At 30.9% G+C, this 19,249-nt stretch overlaps 3 protein-coding genes and 1 non-coding gene across 10 annotated transcripts; 2 read left to right on the top strand and 2 right to left on the bottom strand.

Moving 5' to 3' along the window:
• Positions 1-220: 220 nt before the first annotated feature.
• Positions 221-3,433, top strand: LOC137806741 (inositol diphosphatase DSP4). 7 transcript variants are annotated; one of them, XM_090300216.1, is made up of 5 exons: positions 221-783; positions 883-976; positions 2,759-2,816; positions 2,908-2,951; positions 3,026-3,433. In XM_090300216.1, the coding sequence occupies exons 1-5, from the start codon at positions 593-595 to the stop codon at positions 3,026-3,028; spliced, it is 390 nt and encodes a 129-aa protein (XP_090156342.1). In that variant the 5' UTR covers positions 221-592; the 3' UTR covers positions 3,029-3,433. The 7 variants fall into 7 exon arrangements, 3 of the variants coding, with proteins under 3 accessions (XP_090156342.1, XP_068463102.2, XP_068463103.2); XM_068607001.2 differs by having other exon boundaries at positions 246-783; positions 3,043-3,433; XR_016519453.1 differs by having other exon boundaries at positions 264-783; positions 2,124-2,816; positions 3,043-3,433.
• Positions 3,434-3,778: 345 nt separating this feature from the next.
• On the bottom strand, positions 3,779-3,904 carry LOC137808841 (small nucleolar RNA snoR111). Its single transcript, XR_011080740.1, has one exon. It is a non-coding gene; the product is annotated as a small nucleolar RNA snoR111 (small nucleolar RNA).
• On the top strand, positions 3,872-7,187 carry PHOX2 (Octicosapeptide/Phox/Bem1p (PB1) domain-containing protein / tetratricopeptide repeat (TPR)-containing protein). The gene is made up of 2 exons (XM_068606999.1): positions 3,872-4,465; positions 4,578-7,187. The coding sequence occupies exon 2, from the start codon at positions 4,591-4,593 to the stop codon at positions 6,919-6,921; it is 2,331 nt and encodes a 776-aa protein (XP_068463100.1). The 5' UTR covers positions 3,872-4,465; positions 4,578-4,590; the 3' UTR covers positions 6,922-7,187.
• A 9,482-nt stretch (positions 7,188-16,669) lies between these two features.
• On the bottom strand, positions 16,670-18,511 carry LOC137806739 (1-aminocyclopropane-1-carboxylate oxidase). The gene is made up of 4 exons (XM_068606998.2): positions 18,323-18,511; positions 17,978-18,204; positions 17,553-17,886; positions 16,670-17,210 (listed from the first exon to the last, which is right to left on the bottom strand). The coding sequence occupies exons 1-4, from the start codon at positions 18,425-18,427 to the stop codon at positions 16,920-16,922; spliced, it is 957 nt and encodes a 318-aa protein (XP_068463099.1). The 5' UTR covers positions 18,428-18,511; the 3' UTR covers positions 16,670-16,919.
• Between the last annotated feature and the right edge of the window lie 738 nt (positions 18,512-19,249).

Raw genomic sequence — 19,249 nt, 5'->3', positions numbered from 1 at the left:
TAATTATTATAAAAGTGGAAGGTTACATTGTATCACAAACTTACTCATATTTTGAAGCATAATAAGCTTAATCAATTATGGCATTTTGAATTTTTGTCACCATATTGCATTATGGGAAAAATAGTAGTACTTTTAAATGCTCTTCACAAAACTCTGGTGTCATTGTTTGCTTTTGCACCATAAAGTTGTTATATAGTATCTTTCTCCACTTCGTACAAGTGGCTCAACTCCTTTACTAGGCGAATACAGTATCTCCATAGTCCAAATACAAAGGTTTGGTATTTTCGTGGTGGCTTCCGATTTCGGCATATTCCTTCAGTATACGTCTTTCTCTGGAGTCATAACACACAATACCCGAAAGCATCTTATAAAAGATCCTCTTACCTTTTTCTTTTTTTCTTCTTTCCACTTTCTATAAATATATATTCTACACTATTTCTCACCACCCTGCCTCCAAATCTTTATCTATATTTATTAATAATTTATAATAACACGATAGACAGATCCTCAAAACTGGAGATCCCGTGAATCAATCAATTCGCTCCTCAATCGCCTCCTTGGCAGTTCAGTTCTTCATTTTGGCGCCAAAACCATGAAGCTCGACAGCTCCAACGGCCAGCCGCCTCTTGCCCCCCACCTTCCGCCGCCGCAGGATGCCGACACCGAGGAGATATTCGTGCCGCCGCTCAACTTCGCCATGGTCGACAACGGCATTTTCCGGTCTGGCTTTCCCGATTCTGCTAACTTTGGATTCCTGAAATCGCTCCGTCTCCGTTCCGTAATGTCAGTTTCATTTTCTTTCCTTCTTCTATGTCTCATCGTCGAGTTCGGCTTTCAGAATTTCACGGTATTTCAGTTGAATCCGTATTTATTTTGGTGCAGATGTTTGTGTCCTGAACCGTATCCAGAAATGACGTCGGAATTTTTGAAGGACAACGGAATAAGGCTTTATCAGTTCGGGATCGATGGCTGTAAGGTATGTATTATTCCTTTTGTGATCGTCGCTTATACTCTGAGCTGAGATGCTTCTTTATTATTATTATTTGATGAAGTTTGCCATTTTTTTGTCTGCCTATTTACTGGAGTTACTTGATTCGAACATCCTGAATTTTTGCATAAACTTTTTACCCAATTTTCTGTACTTTCCTATCCAATTCTGACAGATTTTTTTTATACTTTTCTAATTTTAGTTTGGATTATTATTTTTATCGGTTGCTGCGGTGCTTGGGCACTGTTCAATTAGTTATTTGAAGACGATGTCGAAAATAATAAGATCTAAATATGTCAAAATTACTTTACTAAGATTGCATAAATTTCTTGAATACTTCCTCCAGTTATAAATGTTCCTTCAAGGAGCTATATAAAATCAAAAGCATTTAGAATATTGCCAAACACCAATTGCAAGCATGCATGTGTATGCAACTGCAATATACAATGTGATACATAGGGGAAATTAACTGATTGGTTTCAGTTGTTTTAAGGACTTATATTCACTATAATTAACTGTCACGCTACTAAGATAGACTAAGAGAAAGAGACTCTTTACCTTCACTTATAGGTCTTAATGTAGTCTCTTTTTTTTGCCTCATATTGGTTATTCAACTCCAATAGTTGGTTGTGATGATTAGATTAAAACTTTGATATGTTTGTCGATTCATAGGGAAAGTTCATTAAGTTTTTAAAAATATTCTTTGGAAAAATTACCTGGTTTTACTTCTAGTCTAAGAATTTAGCCAACTATACCCAGTAATTTCATGTTCTAACTACTGCTCAATTTCTCTTCCGTATAAGATTGATAAACTATTTTATGGACAAAGGTTATTTTGAACCGAGTCCCCCTCCCTTCAAGGTCCTTTTTTGAAAACCAAAATTTCACTTTTTGTGCATGTTACCACATTTTCCTTTAAAGAAACGGTTTCTCTACTACACATTACTGCTATAATTAAATGAGTTGCCATTGGCTTTAGCTTGTAATTGTTTTTTTTTTTTTTGCTGTCTTTCACTTTACATGATTTCTATCTGTTAGCGTTATTTTCTTCTTCGAGCTAATCTAAGAAAAATTGCGGCTTCCCTCTCTTTATCCTAGCTAACATTTCATATTCCTATTGAATTCATGACAGCAGCCAGCCCTGAAGTTATGAAGTTCTGGAATCAGTTATTTCCTTCATTCTCTGTATAAAGCTATTTCAGGATAAAAACATTCGGATTATTCATTACCCTCGGCATACTCTTGCCTCATTTAAGAAGTTTAGCACAAATTAACCTTTTTTCACCTCCGCTTACCAACAATTATATACATAGTCCGCCTTTTTGTAAAACTGGTTGTAGGTGCTATAAAGGCAAATCCAATCCAGGACTGATCACTTCCGCTTACCACAAATTAAGATGCTTCTGTGTGCTCGTGAATTTGATCTTTATGTCTAATTAATGTGGCAAAAGTTTGGGGATTAAGAAATGACTGACTCGATTTTCAAATATACAATGCTATCATACCAGATGAGTGAGTAGCCTGACGTTCTTTAAGTAGTCAAAAGTAGTCACCAATCTTGTATCTTACCCTGTCTAGTGCAGACTCTCATTTTTTCCTTTGAAATTAAGCTTTAGTTGGAGTTTGAAGGTGCCTCATATGCTTGCCGGATAATTATTATTACTATTTTCCATTTGAAATCTGTCTTTATCTGAAAATGAGGTTATCTCAAAATTGAAGCAATCCCTTTTCCCATTAATTGCCTTCTCATGCCTGAAACTCCGTGGGCAGGAACCCTTTGTCAACATCCCAAACAATACAATTCGGGAAGCTTTGAAAGTAGCCCTCGGTATTTAAAAATCTCGAACTTCACTATTAATACAGCTTCAGCATTTTCACTGAAATACCGATCTAATTGGTGCTTGATTTTCTGTCTCCAGATGTTAAAAACCATCCTCTTATAATTCATTGTAAACGAGGAAAGGTTTGCACTATCAATTTGTTCTTCAAAAATTTATTTTCATTAATATTTTGAATTATTAATCTCAAATTGTTCAGTGATTTACCATGATCAGCACCGCACTGGTTGCCTTGTGGGATGCATAAGAAGATTGCAGAGGTGGTGTCTATCATCTGTTTTTGACGAGTACCAAAGATTTGCAGGTGCCAAAGCTAGGGTGTCAGACCAGAGGTTCATCGAATTATTTGACATATCCTATTTGAAGCAACAACAACTGCCATTTTCATGCTCAATGAAATAGAAACAAATATCAGTTTCTAGAAAGTTGCGGCTTCCTCCCATGGAGTATTTCCATGATGAAGTGAAGTTTAGTTTCTTTCCCCACCGTAACTTAAAGCAGGATCAGTAGGGTTTTTCATGAGATCTTAAACTTCGTGATTTATACTTCTCCACCAAATTATCTTATGATGTAGTATCCAAAATTTACTGTTTCATTTGGTTTCGCATCTCATGACCCCAAGAAATTATCTTATAGAACCAGAAAAATACAAAGAGAAAAAGTGAATGAAATATAATGATTTATGTAAATAATTAATTGATTAAATAACTCACTTGTTATTTTTCCCCAATTTGTCCAGATGTGAAAATGATGATGATAGTTGCCAATCAAACAATCATCTCTATCACAGTCAAATCCAACAAAACAAAATGTGCTTCTATACAGGTCTGCATCTTTTTGAATTTGATAAGAACAATAACGCCTTTTTGAATCAAAGCATTCACCAAAATGCAAAAAAACACTAAATAGGAAAAAGGAAAACGAACTGAAAATAAAAATAATAGAAAAAAGGATGTAGACGAGGAACAATCGATTCGCCAATCACAGAAAGGGCGACCGAAACGATGACTCGCCCATTTTTATACCTCAATGTTCAAAAAATGGCAGAGATACTGTCACTAATCTCTTCATTCTCGTAGAAACACATCGAGGATTTTGTTTTCCATGAAATAAAAAAACAAAAACCAGAAATTTAAACAATTATCATTCATCATAGTAATAGAAACAGCTATGACAATCTTATTCATCTAACCCGGTTGTCCTCCGCCGTCTACACCATATTATGTAGATTGAAGAAAAGAGTGAATCTTAGGTGCAATTTATAGAGTGGTCAATTGGATATAAACCCTAACCTGTGAATACCACTGGACACAATTACCCCTCCTCCTTCTTTTATTTACGAAAATACCTCTAAACCCTACTAAGGTCAACAAGAGATTCATCAGATCATAGGGTTGAGAATAAGGAAGGAACAGTGAACGTACATGTGATAAGGAACTAAAATTTCTAGGGTTTCAGACGCACGCCGAGTTCTCAAAACCCAACAAATACCATTGAACTAACAAAACTAAGCTACCATACCACCTTTTTTTATTTATTCATTGTCACACGCTATCTTCTTTTTCTTCTTCTACAGTTTTCTACTGACGCGGGTTATCCATTTTTTGGCCCAGTTTTCGTTTCGTGCGGCTTCTCACGGGTAAGAGTTAACTCCTAATTCTCCTATCTCTCTGTTAATTTGGCCTTTAGATTCATTGCAAAGATGGTTCTAGTTTGTGTTGATTTGAATTTGAGTTAATAATGACGCATAGGAAGGGCAATAACATGGGGAAATCAGGGGGTAGAAAAAAGAAGGGTGGTTCGAACCCAAACCAAGGTGTGGTTGATAATTCGGGCTCAGGTGTGGGTGTCCCAACGGCTAACGGTGGGTCGGAGTTGTTGGATTCGTCGATATTTTTGAAGAAGGCGAATGAGATGAAAGAGGAAGGGAATAGGAGGTTCCAAAATAAGGACTACGCGGGTGCTCTTGAACAGTACGAGAGTGCTCTTCGTTTAACCCCCAAAACGCACCCTGAAAGAGCCGTTTTCCACAGCAACAGGGCGGCGTGTTTGCTGCAGATGAAGCCCATAGATAATGAAGCTGTGATTGCTGAGTGCACCATGGCGCTTCAGGTCCAGCCCCGCTTTGTCCGGGCCCTTCTTCGCCGGGCCCGTGCCTTCGAGGCTGTTGGAAAGTATGAAATGGCTGTGCAGGATGTGCAGTTCTTGTTGGGTGCTGATCCTAGTAACCGTGATGCTTTGGAGATCGCCCAGAGATTGAGGACTGCGTTGGGGCCGCGTCAGGAAGCGCAGCAGGACCTCCAAAGTCGACCCTCTCCGGCTGCCCTTGGCGCTTCCGCCGTCCGTGGCGCCCCTATTGCTGGATTGGGGCCATGTTTGCCAGCCCGTCCTGTGGCGAAGAAGGGAGCCAATTCAGCAGTTGGATCTGTTGTGTTACCTAACAATAACAAGCTAGACAGCAAGGCGCAACCGGCTTTGCCTACTGAAAATGGTTCTGATAGCAAGTCCCACATGCCAAAACTGGTGTTGAAGCCTTCGAATGGTTCTCCAAAGCCACCTAACTCTGGAAAGGATGACCACAAGGCCCAGTCATCGGCCATTCATGGGCAGCGTTCTGAGGCTGCAATTCTGTGGAGACCGTTGAAGCTTGTTTATGATCATGACATTAGGCTCTCGCAGATGCCAATCAATTGCAACTTTAGAGTACTGAGGGATGTAGTGAGCAAAAGATTTCCTTCGTCAAGTTCTGTTCTGATCAAATATAAGGATTGCGATGGTGATCTGGTTACTATAACCTCTACTGATGAACTCAGACTGGCAGAGTCTAGTGTTGATAACCATCTCCTCAATGAACTTGGAGAAGTTAAAAGTGATTCTGTATCAATGCTGAGACTGCATATTGTTGAAGTTAGTCCAGAGCAGGAGCCACCTTTATTGGAAGAAGAGGTGGAAAAACCAGTTGAGAATGAAGGGGTCAAGGGAGATGAGAGTGGATCTCATTCTTCGCTCGAGGAATCCGTCTCTGAAGTTCCTGATAGTGAGGTTGATAAGATAGTGAAGGATGCCCCAAAGGAAAAGCCAGGAGCCACTGGAGATACTGAAAGCAAAGAAGTGGAGATGGATGATTGGTTGTTTGAGTTTGCTCAACTTTTCCGCTCACATGTTGGTATTGATCCTGATGCTCATATTGACTTGCATGAGCTTGGGATGGAGCTTTGTTCTGAGGCACTCGAGGAGACAGTAACTAGCGAGGAGGCCCAGGATCTATTTGACAAGGCTGCTTCAAAGTTTCAGGAGGTTGCTGCTTTAGCTTTCTTCAACTGGGGTAATGTTCACATGTGTGCAGCTAGGAAGCGGATCCCTCTGGATGAGTCAGCTGGGAAAGAGGTAGTGGCAGAGCAGCTTCAAGTGGCTTATGAATGGGTCAAGGAAAAGTATTCTTTGGCAAGAGAGAAGTACGAGGAAGCACTCTCGATCAAATCAGACTTTTACGAGGGACTGTTGGCTCTGGGGCAGCAGCAATTTGAAATGGCTAAACTTCATTGGTCTTTTGCACTTGCTAAGAAGATAGATCTATCTGGTTGGGATTCTAAGGAGACACTTCAACTTTTTGACAGCGCAGAGGAGAAGATGAAAGCAGCAACAGATATGTGGGAGAAACTAGAGGAGCAGAGAGCAAAAGAGCTAAAGGACCCAAATGCAACCAAGAAAGATGAATTATTGAGAAGAAGAAAGAAACAAGGAGGTGCTACTGAAGGTGAGTCCTCTACCGTTGGAGGTCAGGGTGATATATCTGCAGAAGAAGCTGCTGAGCAAGCAGCTGTCATGAGATCTCAAATTCACCTCTTCTGGGGTAATATGCTATTTGAAAGATCCCAAGTCGAATTCAAATTGGGAATGAGTGGATGGAAGAAAAACCTGGATGATGCAACTGAACGCTTTAAGCTTGCAGGAGCTTCTGAGGCAGATATTTCAATGGTTCTAAAGAATCATTCCTCAAATGGAGATACTAAAGATGGAGATGATAAAAAGGTTGAGAACATACGGCACAATAAGACCATTAAACCAGAGATCAATAAGGCTAATCAAGTATGAGATGGTGTGGCTTCCAAATCTCTTCTGCTTCTGTTTTGTTGAGTGTTAAATGAAGACTCTGGACAAAGAATATCCTTGTTGCTTGGAGTTCTGAAGCGATAACTTTTTTTAAAAATAGAAATTGAAAATTTAGGGTGCCTTAACTAGTTAGTTGTGCTCTTTTTCTTTATCCTTTCTCTGAAGTTCTCAGCGATCTAATGAAGGGAGATTATTTTTTTAACATTATTTACGCAAAATCATTAATCAATCTCACTTGCTATGGACCAGTCATTTTTTTCCCCGGGCTATGTTAGTAATGCGGATGCAACTTAGTTGATGATTGCTTACTTGCTCAAATTTCGACATTTGTTTTGGTCGCTCTTATCAATGTGCTGATGTGTTGCTGAGTTTATAACATGAGTTTGTATCGATCATTGACAGAACTTATGTTCCTAAGCTTTGGAGAGTGGTTGGAATTTTTGCAATTAGGAGTGGCAATGTGAATTTATTGGAGGTTCTTAAGTCATTTTTCCCAGTTTGCTAAAAAAAAAGCACCTTTAGTTTTCAGCTCTAGTGATGAATAAAATAATAATAGTGAAAAGCAAATATAGCAAAGGACACAAGAAATGAATTACCATGAAGTTTGAGTATCCGTATTCATAATTGTTTCATTGAAATTGGCTACTATGACCAATGTCTTCAAATATGAAAGTGTTCAGATTTTATCAAACATTATATACTAATTTGGTGAAGAGTCCTTACTAGAGGTTGACAGGAGTTTGCCCAGTGTCATGGGAATATTCCTAATATGCTATTTAGTATTAAGAAAAATTATTGAGAATCATAAAATTATTATGAGTGAAATTGATTAAAATAAGAAGTGTATTCTGCATCATCTAGTGACTCTTAATCATATTTAGGCATAAAGAATATAGAGTGCACTGAAGTATATCTTTTTTCCTGGAAAATAATTTTGCAAAATGCTAAGAACAACATTTCCAATGGACCATGCAAAGTGAAGGTTTTTCTATAGGTTTTTGGACTTTATTATACAAGTTAATTTATCATTTTTAAAAAAAAAACTTTAAAATGGTTGGTTCTGATTTGACATATTCTTATAATCTAGCAACACTGAAGATAATATTAGAGATTATTGAGTTATTAAATTTTATTTCTTAATTGTTATTTAACCAATTATGTTAATAATAACTTATGTGAATTATAAAATAGAATTTGAATGTCTGATAAGTGAGTATATATAGGAAACCTTACCACAATTACCATAAGAATTAAAGTATAAGTGACAAAACAAACTGTTTGGTTTAATCCCACAGATTATCCATCCATTAAAAAATTATATTTAAATAATTTTTAAATGTATTTTTTAAAACTAAGTCATATTAATGAAATTAAATTTAATTTTAGTTATAATGATTTAATATATAATATTTTCTAATATAATTTTTATTTTATAAATTATAGACCGAAAAATTTCTTTTATAAAAAATATTTCGGTTTAGGTCATAGACTAGAGTAAAAAACAATGATCCAATTTAAATCAGAAATTCTTTTATTTGATCTAACCTATCCTTTTATATTTTTTTGGGACTGGTCCACTAGAACAATAATACGAAGCCCATTTTTACATCTCTTCTTATAAATGATAGTGTCGTAAGTGGAAAAGCACCAAAGACGAGAGTCATCAAAGGTAATTAATCATCACAATTGCAAGGATTAAGGTGACTTCCTACAGCTTTGGAATACTCTTATCAGATGGTTTTTACATTTACTATATTTAAACAGAAATACTAATTTATTGATAAAAGAGAATTAGTTATCATTAAAGTTTACAATTTGGATCAAAGTTCGTTCACTACTACATGTATAACTTAGAATCTTCCTAGAAGTTTGTATTTTTAGGTTAAAATTATATATGAGTTTTTAACATAATATAGTACAATCAATTAAGATTTTAGTTTCTTATTGTTATTATTATTATGTTATCATTCTCCTTATTTTACTTCGATTCTCATTCAATTTGTATGTTTTATTACTCTTATTTTCACATTTCAAAAGAGGTTTGTTGAGTTCCTCTGCAATTCGAAGATTAAACTCATTCTCGAACGTGTTTCAGGATTTAAATTTTGACACGAGAGACTTCTATGTTTGTCTTAGCACTTTGAGTCACGCATTGCCAAAATCCTCCACTTTTCTATCTGCCAATATTATTACCTGAATTTTGTTCCACTTATTTGAGTTTAAACTCAAAATTGTTTAGTTTAACTTGTTCCCACTAGTGATAGTGGTGTCTTGGACTGTAAATCCTTGCTTTTATGATGCAAGAAGGACATTTTGGTTTTCAAATCCTTAATTACATAACTTGTTAGTAGTTTTCTAGTGAGAAGGTAAACAAATAAAATTTTCATATTTGGGAATGGCATAATACTAGAAATAGAAAATATTGCCTTATGTTTATCTAGTGAGTCTACTATTCATGTCTCTATGTTTATCCTGTGGTCCTACTGTTCATGTCTCTATGTTTAACCAGTGATCATATTGTTTAGGTTTCTCTACATGTAAAACATTGCATGGTCGCATATAAGAGGAAGTGTTAGCAAAGCATGACAAAGTATGGTGTGTTGATTTGATGATGATTTTGATAATGTTTGCACTTCATGTTAATGGTTCCTCTCTTCATTGCTCATTACCTCATTATCTTAGTATGATCAAAATGTTAATCTCCAAAATTAATCTTGAACATTTTTATATTTAAAATTTTTTTTCTTTCTTTCTGAAAACAATAATAAATTATATTAAGTTTATAATTGTTCATCTTAAGTTAAACCAAACTTGGATTTTACCTAGTTTCATAGATAATCGATTATGAACAATGGATAATCGATTATGTGAGCTAAATATGAATATTTGTTTTTACATATAACCAATTATGAAAGAATAGTCAATAATCAATTATGAATCGTGAATAATCAATTATGTCAGGTTTTTAGAAAGAAAAAAAAACTCAATCTTTCAAAAATAATCAATTAAGTTAAAACATAATCGATTAAAGCTATATTGAATTTTTTTAGATTGATGAACGAACAAATTAATTAATTATTATATTTAGAAATTTCAAAAAAGAAAGCTTTATCCTTTTTAAAATTACAATTTTCATAATTTTTAAATCAAAAGAGTTTTGTTGTGATTTAGAAATATTTTTCAAGATTAATTTTATATAATTCGTTTTTTTTAAAGAAAGATTGCTCAAGGTTCATCAAAGAAGGTTGTTCATGTTATAAGTTGTTTTGTTATACAATCTGTTACAGATCAAGTGATCTATTTCTTTGTTTTTTCTTGTAATTTGAATTTGAAATTTGTGCATTAGTGTTTGGTGTGTATTGTAGCTAATTGAGTGTTTTCATTACCTTTGAAAAGCTTCTTGGATGATGTTTATTTTTTTGTCTTGTTTTAGTTATATAAGTGTTTTTTGTAATTAGATAATTTAAAATTTAAGGGACAATCGAATTCAAATTGTCTGAATAAAGTGAATATAGATCCAAAAATAATGTATAAAATTTCTTATGTGTTGTTGGGTTCTTATTTTTTTTTTCTCATTATCTTACCATTATAGTGTTTTTGCTGTTTATAAATCTTTTCATTGAATTTTTCCATTTATCGAGGGTTATGATAAAATTGTATCAATGTAACTTTGTGCAATAGTATCAATTTAGATGGACAGATTCAACAACTTAGTTAGTTAGTCACAGTTCATATCTAAATTTGTTGTATCCTAATAGTGTATAACAACATTTATTTAAAAAAATATATTTTGGTTTTGAACTAAATATTATTTTCTTACAAAAAAAGTAAAACAATTTAAAAACTGTTTTGTGTAAGTTAAAAGATAATCTTAGTGTATAATTTTAAATTATTTTTGCATCTTTTAATTTTTTTAAGAACGTCTTTAATTAGCATAATTGTACTTTTTTGAATTTTTTTTTTTTTAAAATCTAACATTATTACATGTACAATTTAAAAAAAGAAATTGAGGGGTGAGAAATGTTATGAACAATAATGTTGAGAAAGGTTTTGCAAGCATTTTTCAAACTTGATCTCTTACAATGTTTGGAAATCCAAGTATGAGCTTGAGTGAAGAAGAATGGTTGCATTGACGAACATATTGGCATTGGTCAAATTTCTTGGTTGTATTGTGTGATTGATGAATGTTATTGGGAAGCAAGAATATCTTCCACGTTTCATCTTATATTACGTGCCATCTTGCTATTTCCCAATTTCATTTTAATTATTTCAAATATATCGAATTTGTATAATCTCTTTTACATATTGGAGATTAAAGTGTATAATCAACTTCATTAATGGGATAATTTTTTGCTATTTTATTATCCTGTTGTTTCTCTTAAATTTCAAATTTAATTCACTCTTTGAATGTCCAATGATACATGTTAGATATTTTATATAATGTGATAAATCATATGAATTAGTTAATGATTGTTTTGAAAATAGGTATGGCAAAGAAAAATAAATTTGACCTAAGTAACACATACATATCCAAACACAAAGTTATCAAATAAAATATTATCATAAATATAATTTGTTTGTAAAATTAACATTATAAATTTCTTGACTCAATAGTAAAATAAAACGGCCTTCAATTTAGTTAATCTTTCAATTTTTTCCTAAAAACGAGAGATTCTAATTTATAGATAAACAACTTTTGAAATAAAATAAATTATTTTTTAATAACAAATTTATGAAACATTAATTATTAATTAAACTTTTATTTTTCATAAAAAATAACTTTTAAATATCATTACAAGATTTCTGGAACTAAATATAATAGAATATATCATTTTTTTAAAAGATGCCTAACTTATTTCAATAAAACAAATTACACGAAAATGAATTAAATTAATTATCAACTCAAAAATAAATTTTTTGTTTAGTGAAAAGTGATAGAGTGAAAAAAAAGGTAAAAGAATAAAGTAAAAGTAATTTTTTTTTGGATTATGATTTTTTTTAAATTAGACAAATCAGAAAAAGTATAAGATAAATTAATAATTTAGAAAATTACCAAAACACTCTAACTTTAAACAAATAATTGTTTTTTCTGTGTTTTCCAACAAGAATATTTTTGTGTGAATATTTTGTATATAAATCTTGCTATTTTAGAAATAAAGTGATATGGACTAATTTGTACTCTTCTATCAGTTTAAACAATAAGTTAAACATCTTAGTGTGATAAATAATATTAAATATCATCAATATTTAGTGTTGAGTTGATTATATTTCTTAATTATTATTTTTAATTTTTTAAATTTATTTTTAAATGTAGGAATGCCATGAATTATTGAATAGGTTATATGTTAAGTAAACATTCTTTAATTTATATGCTATTTTTTTATTAATAATAATAAATAAATAAAATAAATGTAAATCATTTTAAGGGTGAAAAAGAAGACATGTATAGTGAAACAAAAAACTCCAACAAACAATATAAGATTCCTTACCAAATCAAAGACACCACTTACAAAAACTATCCATCAAAACTGAAAGATGAAATCATCTTTATACAAACCAAATGATCGAAACATCAATCAGAATAGAAAAAAAGAATTCAACTTCAAATTAGCCAAATTAGCCATCATCATGTATATGCTCATATCTAAGCTTTGAAGAACTCTTATTAATTATTATGAATATAATTTTAGTGAACATTTTTTCATCCATCACACTGATATTTGAGTTAGTGGTTTATATCAGTTCCACCTCTTGAATGTTAAATATTGACGTCTCGTGCATAATGGTGTGTTCTGGTTGAGTTCATTGCTTCGGAGAAATGATCACAGTTTTTTAGAATCAAAGATTGAGTTAATTCAAAATAGACAACCTTATTCACACTGACCAAGTGGTTTAGTTCCCTTGTTTTGTTCATCACTTTGGTGCAATAAACTGTTTCTCAACATATCCAACTGGAAACTCAGTAACTATATCAAAATTTAACATTAAAATTGAGTGCATATTTTATTGTTAGTTCTGCAATCAGCCAAAATTACCTACTTTTTTACAACTCTTATCGTGACACTGTTGGAAGTGATTCAGGGTTGGTTCCAAATTCAACGATGATGTTTTCCTACCTACTTTTCATTCTTAATATTATCAACATTCTGGTTTGGTTTCATTCCAATTTCAAGGGAGTTATTTATGGCATTGTTTTATCTGCTTCCTCAAGCAAGAGGAAACTTCAAATACTCTGAATTAGCAATACAAAATTTTCTTTTATTAGTACAATAACTGCAATGCCTAATTGCCTAAACAATACAACTTTACATCTAGGTTCGGTATAAATTGGATTTTTCAAAATTCAATTTAAATCCAATAAAATATTATATTATATTACATTTGAAATCTAAATCTATTTAATTAGATCAAACTGAAAGTTTTTTTTTAACTTAATTTAAATTAGTTTAAATTCATCATATCTATATGCTAAAAATCATATTATTATATATGATAAATTTAAACTCCAGTTTACTTAAATTAATGTGGTTATTATTATTTTTTTATAAATAATTAGAATATTTCTTTTAAGTTTAAACGGTTAATTTTGGAAAAGTGAGTAACTATATAGAATGACTAATAACATTATGATTTACTATTCAATGATTCTAATCGAAAACTTTTCTTTATGTATTACTTCTTTTTGTTTAATTATTTTTGTAAATAATTTTTTTTCTTACATCTTGATCATATGAGAATATGAACACCTATCTATACTTTGTGTTTGTCTAATTTTAAAATGAGATTTCCTTTCTGTTTTTTTTTAATAATAGTATTTAGAAAATAAAATATGATTTATTCGATGAAGAAGACTTACTGGTCTTTTTATTTATTTTTTTAAAATATAGGTATTTATTGTAATAGGTATTTGCCTGCTAGTTGTGTTTTTAAATTTTATTATTTTCACTTCCTTAAATAATATATATATATATATATTAACTATACTTAATTACTTATTTTTTTAATATTAATAATTAACTAATTATTATCTATAATTAGATAAATCACTACAAGAAAATAATGAAATAGAAACCAATTTTTATAGACTAAAATAATTAGTTACAATTGTAACTAAATTAGAGACCATCATGAAATAGAAACCAATTTTTAGAGACTAAAATAATTAGTTACAATTGTAACTAAATTAGAGACCATTTTAGAAACTAAAAAACAAATTTTGGTTTCTAAATTAGTTTCTACTATGGTTAAATAGTTTCTAAATTGATATCTAATTAGCAATCAAGGTTTTAATTACCAATTATTTAGTTTCTAAATTTGGTAACAAAAACATTAGTTGCTAATTAGATACAAATTTAGAAACTATTTAACAATAATAGAAACTAATTTAGAAACCATTTTTTTCAATTTCTAAAATGGTCTCTAATTTAGTTACTATTGCAACTAATTATTTTAGTATCTAAAAATTGGTTTCTATTTCATGATTTTCTTGTTGTGAATTGAAATGATTATTGCTTTTGCTAGGTTAATTCACTCCATTATAATCAATAATATATTATAAATGTTAATTTTAATTATAATATTGTATATTTATATAATTTAAACAATACAATATAATAATTTTAATCTTATAAATTAGTTTTTATTTTAATTATAAAGAAATCAGTAAATCAAAAGCCTGCCTCGTTGAATTGATGGATAAAAGATTAATAGACTTAAAATATCAACACATTTATTCAAATTAATAACAAGTAATTAAAGTGAACTCATAATTATTATGGCTACATGTCCCGTCTAGATAAAAAAATGTCCCATAAAAAAGAAACAATTTCATAATTGTAAAGAAGCATTAACCCAAATTAACAAAATGTTATCTTAGTCAAACCATTTCTTAAAATTACATTAGTTTTGAATTTTCCAAAATCCAAAAAGGATATCCAAATTTTAATTAAATTTTATTTAAAAAATAAAAGTATAGGTATATAATTGAAAAAAATCTATTAAAATAAATTTAAAATAATATAATTATAGTTTAAATTTAAATATTTAAATCTCTTTTGTAACCATACTTGGAAATGAGAAAGAGGTTGCACAACGTGATGAATGTTCTGCCTGTACACACCATTGACAGGCTGGAAACAACGTGTTGAAATTTGGATAAATATGATTCATACAAAATTAGAAAAACTTCAACAAATGTTTTTAATGTTGATTAAGGAATAAAATAGAATGCTTTCATATGAAAAATATTATTCATATTGGCCGTTAAGAATGTGTGACTAGAACCTAAGTGAAAAGTGAAATATATTTATTTATTATTAATATATTTATTTTATTTTTAATATTTATTTTATTATAATAAAAATATTAATACTAATAAAATAATAAATTATATTTAAATATATTTTTAATTATGTTTTATATAATTTATTATAGCTTTAATATAACTTTTTATGTGAGATAAGTATATGTAAATATTAATAAAATATTTATAATATGATTATATTATAATATAATATATTATAAACAATTTTAATTTAAAATGAACGATATTTGAATTATTTGTCAATTAAACTAATTCCCTTCATTTTTTAAATAATTTATAAATTGAAATATCTTATATCTTTCTTGTATTGAATTTTTCTTTAAAGATAAAATTCTATTTTAATATATAAAGTTTTAAAAATTAAATCGTATAAAAAATTAGTCAATTTTAAATATTTAAATAAAATTTAATAATTCAATTTTAATATTAAATAATATTTAATATGGTAACATTAGCTCAAACATTATTCAATTTGATTCACAAAGAAAAAAAAATCATAAAATAAGAAAAATTCTAGATTCATGAAATGAAATGATAAAACACAAAGTATCAAATTAATATTGGAATCTATTGACAAAATTGAGAAATGAACCTGATATGAATTAGTTGATGAGTCCCAAAAGCTCCAACAGAAAGAACAAATTGAAAACTACTATTGAAGAGAGAATAAAGGAGCAGAAAGATGAAACACTTTGAGAGTGAGACGGAGTTAAAGAGTGAGGGAGGATAAGAGTATATTTCAAATCATATTATTTTCATTAATTCAAATGCTCTAAACAAATTTCTTAAAATTCAATTTCCTTCTAATTTTCTCATCCAAACTACTCATTTTACTCTAAAGAATTTTAAATTTATTAAATAAAAAAATTATCCTTTTAAATTACCCATTCAAGTTTAGTTAGTTAAACTGACATTAAAAGAAGAACGAAAATTAAATAAAAATCCAAGAAGGATGTTCTTTTCCTCAATTTCATTTCTCTCCATTAAAAGCTTTGTAATCCAGCCATTTAATTAATTAATCAAACACTTAATTAACTACTAAAAAGTTACATTTGTTCTACAAGTTATTGGCTTGATCTAGTGGTAAATCCCCCAAATATTTATATCCAACATAAGGTATTTGAGTTCATTTATTTATTTTTTTTTAATTCAATTCAATTCATATGAATATTGAAGTTTAAAATAAATCCAAACTACAAGATCATACTATGAATTTAATTTCACAAACTAAAAATAGTAAAGGGAAAAAAAATCCTCCACTAGTTATTATTAAAGGTGCCCCTTATAGGCACTTTATAACATTAAGGTGCGAGTTGGATATGTCCATAGGTAGGTAATTTAACTTTTGATTCCTTTTTGTATTGCATGACAAGATTATTTGAAAGCCCAAAGAATCATTAGAGAGTGTTGCTTACAAAATGGCAAAGATGGTGTTACTTTCTAATAAAAGAAGTGAATCAAATACATGAAACCAACTTAACCATCACTGACATTACATGAATAAACTATCATATCAAACTAATCTTTTATTTTTAAACCATATATTTGGTTTATGCTACACATGCAAAGAAAGATACCATAGTGAACATATATTATTATTATTATAACTAATATAATATAATATTATATAGTATAGTATAATGGTCCAAGTTGAGGCTTAGACAGTTGCTATTGGCCCCAAATTAATGTTGGATGACTCCATGGCCTTCATAGCTTGAAATCTTGGCTCTTTGGCCTGGAATTTAAGGCCAGCATAGAGCTTCATGTAATCATCAAAAACAAACTTGGGATAAACTTGGCTACTCTCATCTTCCTTCACCATGGCTGCTGCTGGAGCAATCACTGCATCATTGCCTGGATTGTAAAACGAGGCTATGGACATTCTGTTCCCATCACTTTGGGTAATCACACGGTGCACCACACTCTTGTATTTTCCATTTGTGATCACCTGTTTTTACCAGAAACACCAAGCTGTTCAATTATTGGACAATTTTTTTGCATTCTTTCCCCCAAGTTATTCCATTCCCTGTCACCTTTCTTTTCAATATGATAAGGAACTTAATAAGGAACAACAATGTGTTCTCAGTATAAAAGTTTTTACTCTGTCAAGATGGGTATTATTTTATGTTAATAAACACAACATTTGTTTACAGTGTCAATTAATGTATTGTTCATTGTATGTCATTAAGCCAACATGATTTGAGATTTGGGTAAAGTGAAAAATTATAATATTGAGGAAGTGCATGTGCATGTGTGTATGTTTATTTGTGAATATAGAAAAGCAATATACCTCAAGTTGGTCTCCAAGGTTGATGACAATGGAGTGGCGCATTGGGGGAACATCAATCCAGTGACCATCCTTGAGGAGCTGCAATCCACTGACCTTGTGATCTTGGAACAGTAGAATGATGCCACCAGCATCTGTGTGAGCTCTCAGACCCTTTATGAGCTCTGGCTTGGGACAAGGAGGGTAGTTGCTAACTTTGGTGCCAAAATTTGGACCCTTTGACCCATAGAACACCTTCTTCAGATACCCTTTCTCCAGCCCAAGATTCTCACACAGCAAGTCAAGAAGTAGCTCAGCCAGTTTCTCCAGTTCCACTGCAAAATCCTTCATCACCTTCCTGAAACACCCTCATAAAAAAAATGGTCTCTGAATCACTCACAAAAAAGAATGACTCAAACAAGTACATATATAGTGGTGTGGAGCAAAACCTGTGATCTTCACCAAGATCAGGGATCTCTGAAATGTTAGAGACAGGAAGATGGCGCAAAAAGAAGGTGCTTTCCCAGTCCAAGTCATTGATTTCAGACTGAGCAGACTCCAAACCTTTGCTTGCTACCATTTCCTTGAACCTTTGTTCCATACACGTTCTGTAGTGCTCTTTTGTGAGCCTCTCCACGGAGTCCATCAACTCTAGGGATATCCCATGGTTCACCAACTTCACAAAAGAAAACAAAAACAAGGAATATGTTATCCTACAAAGCCAAAACGTTTGATTTTTGAAACAAAAACATGAAGGAGAACATGGACAACTTGGAATAGATGTTTGAAAGTACCTCAAAGAAACCCCAATTCTCACAGGCATCTTTTATTTTCTCCATGGTTGCTCCTCTCTCTTCATTGTTAAGGTTCCCCATGTCAACAACTGGAAAATTCTCCATTTCTAGATTTTCTTTTTCTCTCACTTTAATAGCCTCTGCGAATGTATATGCTGTGAGGAGTGCCTTTGTCCAGGGAGCAATTTATAGAAACCAGAATGCCTAATCAACAAATTATTTAATTCAAATATATAAAACAGATAAAGTTATGCCTTGTCTAGTGCTCTTCATGGCTACCTTCCTATTAAAATTTAAATTTAAATTCTTAACAAATCAATTAAATATTTTGTAACAAAAAATTTATGTGACTAATCTTTTCAAAAACTGAACATCCTCCAAGTGTTGGGTGCTCTGTTTCCACTCTAAGCACATATAATTATAAATACCGTTTCAGCTCAATATGTTCATACTTTTGTAAAATATTAATTTCATTTCTCAAATTATACTTAAAGTACAATTTGTTAAAATACTTTCTTAAAGATAAATTATTAGAGCTCGTATAATTAAGACCTACATGTATGTGCGCAGACAATTTTTAATTGTACACTGTTACATCTTTTTTATTCTCCAAATAATTATTATGAGAATCAAATATTTTCAATTGCGTCATAATGTACGTACGATTGAATAGTAAAATTTCCCTTTCTTTAACGAAGTGGGCAAGAATTGAATATTTATAATAATGTTTAAGTTGAAAATCAGTGAATCCAAGGCATTCTTAGAAGAGAGGGCTACCATTAATTATATATATTATTAAATTATAATATACAATAAAAATATAAACCTTATTTTATAAATTAGTTTCTTATATTAAATTATACTTAAAATCTAGATTTAATCATTTAAATATTTTTAATTAAGTTTTTTATTAAAAAAAATTGTTCA

Source organism: Phaseolus vulgaris, chromosome 3 (genome assembly GCF_051622355.1).
Source record: "Phaseolus vulgaris cultivar YP4 chromosome 3, ASM5162235v1, whole genome shotgun sequence".
NCBI classification, from domain to species: Eukaryota; Viridiplantae; Streptophyta; class Magnoliopsida; order Fabales; family Fabaceae; genus Phaseolus; species Phaseolus vulgaris.
This window is presented reverse-complemented; position numbering and strand designations above follow the sequence as displayed.